The 9,889-nt window shown below is 37.5% G+C and overlaps 1 protein-coding gene across 1 annotated transcript; it reads left to right on the forward strand.

Moving 5' to 3' along the window:
* Positions 1-6,161: 6,161 nt before the first annotated feature.
* Positions 6,162-6,271, forward strand: TMEM167A (transmembrane protein 167A; the record flags this gene model as incomplete). Its single annotated transcript, XM_010010121.1, has 1 exon — positions 6,162-6,271. A coding segment is annotated over one exon (110 nt), but the record flags the coding sequence as incomplete, so codon positions are not given.
* Positions 6,272-9,889: the final 3,618 nt, after the last annotated feature.

The raw sequence follows: 9,889 nt of genomic DNA on the forward strand, positions 1-9,889 counted from the left end.
TCTAATCAAGCCTTAGCCTATATTTTATGAATGCAAAAATACATATTTTAGAACATTAAATATTTTAGGCGGAAGTTTGAATTAGCATTAAATATTGCTCTTAAACGCCATATAAACTAAGTGCTAGGGTAAGCATTCAGTAAATGTAAGGTAAAAAACCCTATTAATGTTGGAGCAATCAGTAACTGCTAACTGGTATTTGGATACTTACTAAGCACAAACCATTTTTTTCTGAAGACCTCTTGCTTAGTTCTTCAGTGTAGTTTTGCCAGTAATCACTTTAAGCTTAACTGATTTTCAAGTTTTGTATTTTCTTACAGTTCTAATTGGCATGCCTCTTTTAGAAATGCTTATTTTCCATTCATTTTTATCAGATTACATGTGGCAGCAGTGGGAAAACAAATTATTTCAGAATAGGTTGGAAAATAATATGATAATGTGCATGTTTTAATTCATTTTTAGCGGTCACTTTAACCTACAGGTTGAGAGTAGTCCTACATGGTTTATTTCCTATTACTGTTTTCAATATTACACTCCTAAAAATTAGAATTAGACTGGGGAAATATGATTTGCAATACCAAATAGAAACCTTAGGTAACGAGCATTTTCTTTTTCAAGTTCTTAAGGATTTTGTTAGATGTTGTAGATTGATTTTACTTCTCTATGATAGGATTTGAAGCTGACATTACTGTTTTAATGTAGGCTTCTACATTTTTATCAGCACTTGTGCAGCCACAGTGTAACTACACTAAGAGTATAAGCTCTTGGTCGTGTTTTAATATTAGAAAGGCAGCTAAATGATTGGATATCAGCATTTGTTTCTTTGGTTCCAGAGAACACAATCATCAATTTTGTAACATTGAGGAGGAAAAAAGAAAAAAAAACCCTGTTCTAGAAGGACTGTATATTCTTGCAGCATTTTACACAAATGCGGTTATGATTTCTTTAGAATATTTCAATAATTTATCTGTGTTTGCCCACCTGAATTGATTATTTTGATAGTAACCTAGAGCAAAGTTTAACAACTTGCTGGCACTGCAATAGCCTCTCTTTTCATATCACACACAGATGAAATCATGGTCACACCACGCTTAGATAGAGTAATCATTTTGTAAATACTGAAAGTCTAGGGAAGATTAAGATTTGGTTTCAGTGTTAGGATTGTTGAGATATATTGGGAAAACTTTTGTTTTAGGCTTTCTACCAACCCAGGGAGACAACACCATGGGCTTTATGTTCCGCATGGGTTTTTTATTTGGGTTTGTTGGGTTTTTTTCCCCTAGAATTGTGGTATCATGTGGGTTATTTTAAAGGAACATGTGTGAGGCAAGGCGATATTTAGCATTTCCTTCCATGACACATAGAGCTGCATCAAAAGTTGTGATGTAAATTATTACAGTGCTATCCAAAGGTTGCATCATCAAGTAGTTCAGAATTCTGTGGTGCTGTCTGCAGATACATGAAACAAAACCACATCTGAACCTGAGAATGTAGGATTGATGAATAAAGAGTACGGAGTTCCTGTGGGTGATACCTTCACTGCAGGAAAAAGTTTAGGATTATTGCATTTATTACGGCTATGTCTGCTGAGGCTCATGATCCACCAGTGATCACTGAAAATGTAGGTGATCATAGGAGTGTGTCTTCCCTTTCAGCACATTGAATTCAGTGCTCTTATAAACTGGAAGAGTTGTTGATAACCAGAACTCTGAGCTCTGTCTTTTGTTTTTTTTCTTCTCCCCAACTGTAGTAAATTTAATCCAGACTAAATTGCAGAAGTGACAACATTGTATATAATCAGGTTGACAGCACTCTGCAAATGTTATGGCTCATCAGGATTTCCTTTCTAAGCCACATAGGAAATTTTTCACTCTAAATCAACACTTTATTGAAGTATATTGAACTTTAATTTATGTTTTTGTATATTAAACTTTTGTTACCATGTACTATTTCATAGATTTGTTTTTACTCCATCTGCAAGCTCTTCCTTCCCTCTCTTCTCTTTCCAGAAAAAGGAGCTGATTGTGTCTTCCAGAGGCAACTGGAGACTGTTTCTTTCCATATAAATCCCTGGTTTGCCTCAGCATCCTCTGAGCTATCAGCTATGCTGTTCAGATGCAGGCTCAGATGGAAATACATTCAAATGTCTCTAGTTGTAAAGTTTTGTCTTCTACCTGCCATATATTCGTCAGTATTTCTAATACATGCCTCCACTGCTAGTCTGAACACAAGAAAACTTTCAGGAGTATTCATTCTTTATTTCTGTGGTGTATTATGTGGAATTATTTTTATTAAGATATAGTATGGTCAGGGAAATACTGAGGTGTTTTTTTTAGGTCTAATTTGGGAAATTATTTTAAAGAGCCTTTGGGCATGTAGGTCTCAAAGCTAAAATCTGTAGTTTTCGATTTCTGAAGAGTTGTTAAAAAACTTGCTCTTGCAAGTTCTGCTGAATACAATACGTCATTAGCGCTGCAGGTGATGTGGTGGCACTCAGCAAATAGCTGAAGACAGCACACAGGAGATGGGGGTACGATAACAGTGTAATTACTTAAGTAACACAGAGTATAACTACTACTATGTTTCCACCATGTCAGAAATGTGCGAAATACAGATGTAGAACATGTCAGCGTATATAATGAAAGCCACAGCTTGCACTGTAAAACAAGATTAAAGTACCAGCACTGATTCTTTCCTGGATTTGCAGTCTGAGTCTTGGGAAGTTGGTTGGCTCTTCACCAGCCTGTGGATGCAGTCTAAGAGATAGCATCAGTTGCTCCATGTGCAGAATTGGTCCACAGGACCTACATTAAGCCAGTCAAAATGTTTGAAAAATTACAGTTAATTACTTTTGGGTAAGAGGAATCCATTTTAACCAAATGAAGTGCAACCCACCCACATTATATTTTCCAGATAGTTTGGTGTGTGAATGCAGTAGTTTTTTAAAGGATTCCGAGTCATGTATGACTCTTACAGCAGCTTTTAATTACAAGCAGCTGGATATAAATCGCCCTTTTGTAAATTCAGCTGGGCCATAAGAATTACTTCAGATGTGAAATGTGACGCCATTTTCTCCAGAAATAAATTTTCGTTTTCAGTTTAAAATTGTAATGGCATTTTAAAGTATGCATGTCTGTCCTTTTAAAGTGGTTATGTAGGTAAATGTGTAATTCAGAGCACATTTCAGTGGAATGGCTTCTGTAATTACAGACATGCCCTATGCTGCGTATCTGGAGAAACACATGAAAAGACCAACAAAGAACAGTTATATACTGCCCTTATTGATTGACTAACAGCACATTTCATGAGTATAAATTTACAGTCCCTGCTTAAGAGGAAACAAGTGTGCTCTTCTGCCATTTTTGTGTGTTGAAGTACCCGATACCACCAGCATCCTTGGGAAGCAGCTGCAGGAGAAAGCTTGCAGGAATTCATGGGAACCAAGCTCTGGCAGGCACTGCTCTGTGAGATGCTGAGAGCAGCTGTCTCTCCCAGAGGACTGATCAAATTAATCAGTTGATAGGGAGTATCTGGCTTTGCTGAGAGGCAGCCACTCCTGGATCCGGCCCCATCACGTTCTTAGACCCATAGGAGCCAGGGGATGCTGCCTCTTGCAGGTTATGAGGGTTGTCTCTGTGCAGGAATTGAGAGTTCCTTAGTTTCTGAAGTTGGCAAAAGTTTGTGCCTAGTACAAAGGCAAGATTATACTGATAATGTTGGGTAGTGTGTTGTGCTTTATGAATGATATGTCCACTATTTACAACATGGTAGAACAGAAACTATGACTTGGCTATCTAAGCTAAAATACTAAGCTAAACTAAACATGATTTAGCAAATGCTGTGGCTTGGGAGAAAAGCAGGTAGCCCTCCCTTGAAGACCTGAGGGCTGGCTTTGGGTGCTGGATCACCACTCCACTTGTGAAATCCCCCCTCTCCGTGTTCTCACTCATCACAGACACCTTCCTGGCTGTCAGCTGCATGTAGTTCACATTTACTCTTCAGCTTTCTCCACAGTCTACCTTCTCTCTGCATCCTCATAACCAGATTTTCATTCTGTGCCTTTGTCTCTCAGGCTGTGATCATGGAAAGGGCATGAGGAATGAGGGGGTGCGCGTGGGAATTTCGCTTGGTAACAGACATTTTAATTAGTTTGTATATCTAGCTCTGCCTAATGCATGTGTTCAGGCGGCAGTTGTATGCATGTAATGGTATTGCTTCATACGATTCATGGAGAATTCTATGTAAGCTAAGGATTTGTGGTTTAGGTTTGGGTTGTTGGTTTGGTTTTTTTTTTTTCTGTTAGAAGGTTTTATATCCAGAAGGCTCATGGATGTTCCAATGGCTTTGCTTCTACTAGAGCTTCTAGTTTTTATCTTTTAATTTCCTGTTAATGCAATAGTGAACTGAAATACTGTGTTTTTCTTTTATAATTCTCCTTAACGATTTAGAAAAATTTGTCTATCAAAACAGTAGAATTTTCGCATATAGGAAGAAAGTGCACACAGATCATTAGAGATGTGCCTCAGGCTATGGAATTGGGAGCTATGATTTGCCTTTAAATCCCACGGAGATCTGCTTGAAGAAGGAAACTACAGTGTAATGTCCCTTCATAAGTGCTAAATATTTACACTTAATTAAATACTACCATTCAGCCTTCTGGGTTTAGCAGTACAAAAAAATCAGACATTTAGACACATTGTCAGAACTCCAGAATAAAGAGTGAATTTGTGGTATTTGCTTTGCCGTTTCTCTTGATGTTCAGACTAAATAGGATTTGCAAATAAGGGTAGCTGAGCAAGGAGAAAATACTCTTTGAAGTAAGCAATTGCCTCGTATGCTACCTGCTGCTGTTAAGTTGACCAAAATGTCAGTTGAGACATGCTAAGTTTAAAAAAAAAAAATAAGTAAAAAAAATAACAACAATAGAACTGCAGCTTCATGCAGCTGGATTATTTTCACGTTGTAGGAAAAATCTAAGTCTCAGATTTGGGACTAATTAATAGAATCACATGGATTAGTAGGTAAATACTTATACTAAAAGTTTTGGTGAACCTTGTGGAAGAAAAGAGAAAACTGTTGCTAGTGCATATTTTATTGGAATGGTGATGTGGCACTTGCTGGAAATCAGCATCTGCCAACTTTCTTCCTGATTTTGTACTTGGTTGTGAAGTTACAGCAGTCCTTACACGAGTATCTTCTTTCCCCCCATAATGTTTATACTTCTGGAAAAGATTGCTTCACATCAGCAACGATAGTTGCTTATAAGTTAATATTAAAGAACATGTTGGCCACACAAGACTTCAGTTAAAGAAAAAAAAACAACCAAACAAACAAGTGTTTGTGGGATGTACTCACTGCAGATTACTTGTACTTCAAATTTTACCAAATAGCCAGATATAATAACAGTTCTTCCTCAAGAATTGTTTCTTTTGACTGGCAGTCGGCAGATTAGTTTTACTATCAGACAATAGAACTACTCCTAAGGCAATTCCTCCATTTGTCCATCATTTTCCATGTAATTAGCACTTCTAAAAATGTATTTACAGTAAAGATGTTAAAAGGTGATTTGAAAATAAATTTTTTTTTTGTAGTTCAGGTGGGCTTAATGGTATGTATTTCTACAATCCATTGAATTTCTGGTGGAGCTTTCATAAAGCAGTTTATTAACGGTCCTTTTATATATTCTTCTTGCTCTCTGGCTTGTGTGCCACTGATTTACTTGCCAGTTACTCTTCACCTCCACCTTCACCACCACCACCATGTTATATTGATGAAAACCGCAGTTACTTGTGTTCTTGGCCAAACAGGAACATCTGTTTTCTGTTACTCTTAGCCTGCTGCTAATGGGTTTCCACAAACTGGCTTTGGAACAGGTGCCTGGCAGCAAAGCTGTAAGGTTTTTTTACCTTTATATTTGCTTGCTGTTTCTTTACACTTCTTGGGGCGGATTGAAAAGGAAAACCTACCATTTGTGGAAAGGAAACTCTACCATTGTGTGCAACGTGTTGCTAAAGGAATTTCTGGCTCACTGGCACTATAGGTTTCACTTTTGATTTTGATGAGCATTGTCTAAGGGATCACCTGTTTTCTTCAGCTGATGCAGCAAGGGAAGTTTTGTACTGCAAAGTTGTAATTTTTCTTTTTTTAATTTTATTCTGTAGTCTGCCATCTTCAACTTTCAGAGTCTACTGACTGTAATCTTGCTGCTTATATGCACCTGTGCCTATATCAGATCCTTGGCTCCCAGCTTACTGGACAAAAATAAAACTGGGTATGTAGTCTCTTCTTTTTGCAAATATAAAAGCTGTTCATTTGTAACTGCAGTGTTTTAGTATCCTCTAATGGTGTGTGATAATGTAAATCCTACTTTGAAAAATTACTCTCTTTTTAAAAAATAAAAATCTTCATTTTGTACCTTACAGTAGAATGCAATAAGGTATTTGCAAGCACTTAGTTGCAATTTTATGGTAAAAATTTATTAACTCTATTTAAAAAGCCAGCTAATCCTGTTTATTAGTTATTTTCTGGATTTCCAACTTTCTCATTAGATGCTTATTAAAAATACAGAAATGAGTGACAGAAAGAAAACATTTCCTTACATGTGGCTATTGCTGTAATGATTTATTTTTTTATTCTAAAGGTGGGTAAGAAAATGTTAAAAGCAGAAGCTGGATTTTTGTTTGCTTTCAAAATAGGAATTTTGGAGGTACAAGTTTGAAACACATCTTTAGCAATAATCTGTAACTGCAAAATTAAATGTATTTTAAAGGAAGCAACACTATCCTTGTATGGTCTTTTTAAGTCATTGGTTTGTATTCACCAAGATAAAGAAATTTGTAGAATTTTTGAAAGCTAACTTGGGGTTTTTTTGTCCTTTGGTCACAGTAACTTCAGGTCTCACTTTTATTCCTAAACACATGTTCCTAAGTGACCAGTGTTGTTCCCTTTTGTGTTCCCATTCTCCCAGAATGTGCTCTGTGTTGCAGCGCCAATAGTGCTGCAAAACAGTTCTGTACCCAGCTCAACAGCATGTTTTTTGAGGTGGTGAGAAATGGGGACAGCTACAGAGCCAGATCTGTGCCTCACTTAATGCTGTTAATACCCTTAATTCACCTTTTGGTTTACCAGTTTTCTTTGTGCTAAAAAGAATATGACTGTATGTTGGGTGCAATGAGCAATATGCAGAACTGTGATTTAAATGCTGTGAGTTTGAAGTAACAATTGAACAATTTTGACCTAGAAACCACTATGGCCGTGCTTCGCATTTCAGTAATACTGTCACCTAAAGATAATACGAAAGAGAAAATAATTACATAAGCAGGAATAATTCTAGCTGGTGATGTTCTAGGTGGAAAAAATCAGACAGGCTTTTGGGCACTGGGTGTTCGACTTGTCTGCTTTTTCCATTAGATAATTTGCTGTGAAAGAAAATATTTTTTTCCCTAAGTATCTTCTGTCACTTCTGCATTTAATTTTCAGAAAAAGTGTCAAGTTTTAAGTAGATTCTTCTCACCAAAATCTTTCAGTGTTTGTCTTCTGAAAACCTTTGTTGTAATTAACCTTGGGAGCTGCTGTTTTATCACATGGGTTTTCTTTCAGCAGTGTAAGATACCCAAAGTATGCTAGCTTTTTGTTTTTTCTTCAGTTTGGAGTTCTAACATGAAAATGCTTGTGTCCTTTCATATGAGGCTGTGACATTGTCACTGACATGAGAGATTTCTTTTGATGAAATATGGAAAGAAAGGATGACTTCATGAAGGACTGGGGGGTGGGGAGGGATGCAAGGGGAATTTGAGTGTCTGCTAGTGGAAGATAACACAATAGTCAATGAGGTATACACAGTAAGAAGTAAGAATATTTATTTTACTGATTAAAATTTTAGTGCTGTTCTTGGCAAGGAGTATTTCCTTTAATCTGGAGCTACTCTGTTTATTCTCGAGGCAAATCTGTCTGGAATACAATAGAACTCTCTTCATAAAATGTTTTCAAAGGGTGCTGACAGTGGAGGAGTTGGGCGTTTGATCTGTAGGTTTGTATTTGTAGAGATGTTGGACATACTGTTTTGGTTTTTATATACAGCTTGTAGAGTACTTTGTACTGGAGAATAAAACATTGGCCTGGAAGCAATGAAATTTGTTTCCTGGTTGGTGGATGTTTACATGGAGCCCATATGCTGTTAAGCCCTGTTCCTCTTCACTAACATTCCATGCTCAAATTGAAATGTCTAGACATACTGGATAAAACACATTCTAGTGATATTTCATTTTACCACAGAGATGATCTTTCCTCATTATTCCTGCTCCAAATTAAAGGCATAAAAAAGTAGTGATAAAATATTCAAGTGACAAGATAAATGTTGATAGTTATTCACTGTATTTCAAATTAAGTGGTAACTTTGGTGAAGATTTAAATCCATTGATAGTAAACATGTTTCTGTTGGTTGGGAAACTGTGTTTCAAAGTGATGTCACCCATCCTCATAACACAGTATTTCATCCGGTTGACTTCTACCAAAATGTGTCTTTTCCTATCAAGTCAACAGAATTTTAGACTTTCATTTTCCCTGACGCATCTGAGTGTTTCCATGCACTTTGTCCTGAGCATATCGTTTAAGGTTGGGAAAACAAGTTGAGATTGGCCGTTTCATTCTACTAGAGGAAAATGCATACCACAACATAATATCGTCTCCCTGCTAAGCAGAAAGATGTGTTAGCTTATATGCAGCAGAGATTTCCTTTGACTTGCCATAAGCATTGCAGTAGGGTGCCTCTCACACTCCCTCCTGCAGTGGCAGTGGGATTGTCCTGGTAAACACATGGTAATTGCATTTTGCAGCATTCCCAGTCTAGCATTGAAGTCTAAAGCCCCACTAAACCTTTCTCATCTTACTGGGTTTCATTTCTTTGTGTTTTTTGTTGTCCCAAACCCAACACCACTCTCACGATCAGTACTTTTAACATTGATGCTGAAAGCCAGGAATATGCAGCAGCTCATACATATTTGACTTACGGCTGCCAGAAAACAGCAGGCATGCATGCCAGATTGACATATTTCACCTGCATCAAAGCAAGGATGAGGATGAACATGATGAGAATAAGGAAGAGTGCAATAACTTTGAGTAGTTGCTTTGGGAGGAATTATTTTGGAGCATTCATTCAAGGCAGCATCATTTCTATAATAATCAAACAGGTTTTGACTTGAAGAGATGCGTGTGTTGGACCTGAGGTTAACAGTAATGGAAAAGTCCAGGGGAGCAGAAGGCCTGCGCAGGTTTTTCTTCCAGTGCAAGTTCCCCATCTCATCCAGAGGCTGTGGTTATAGCTGCTCAGGAGGCCCAGATTTCAATTTGCTTTTGCTCAGCAGCAAACTGTGTAGATACACAGATGTACTGAGCTGTTTCAATAGCAGCACAAGTCTCTTAAAAGGGTACTGTTGTGATCTGTTGGAAGGCTTGTCAGTCCTCAAGTCAGTGGTGACTTTAAGATCATAAATTGTTAACTGCAGTAAGGGTAGCTGATGAAAGCCATATTCTAACTGTTTTGCACCTCCCACATCAGAAAGGAAAATTCGTATTTTTGCCAAGAAGCAGTTTTTCTGAGGGTAGGAACAAGGTATGTTACTTCAGTTATAACCTCACACAGTTAAACACAATCAAAAAAACCCCAAGAAGGCAAAGAAATACCCTTACTGAGATTGAGAGGCAAAATCAGCAGATTTATAGACTGCCTGAAGGAGTTAATATTCTTTCTCCCAGGTAAGATTTTTCAAGTATGTGTAAGAACACAATCTTCTTGTCTCCCACACGACCTCCTTGTCTCTAAATTGGAGAGACATCTATTTGATGGGTGGACTACTCGGGGGATGAAGAACTGGCTGGATGGCTGCACACA

This window comes from Nestor notabilis, unplaced genomic scaffold (genome assembly GCF_000696875.1).
Source record: "Nestor notabilis isolate BGI_N333 unplaced genomic scaffold, ASM69687v1 scaffold27812, whole genome shotgun sequence".
NCBI classification, from domain to species: domain Eukaryota; kingdom Metazoa; phylum Chordata; class Aves; order Psittaciformes; family Psittacidae; genus Nestor; species Nestor notabilis.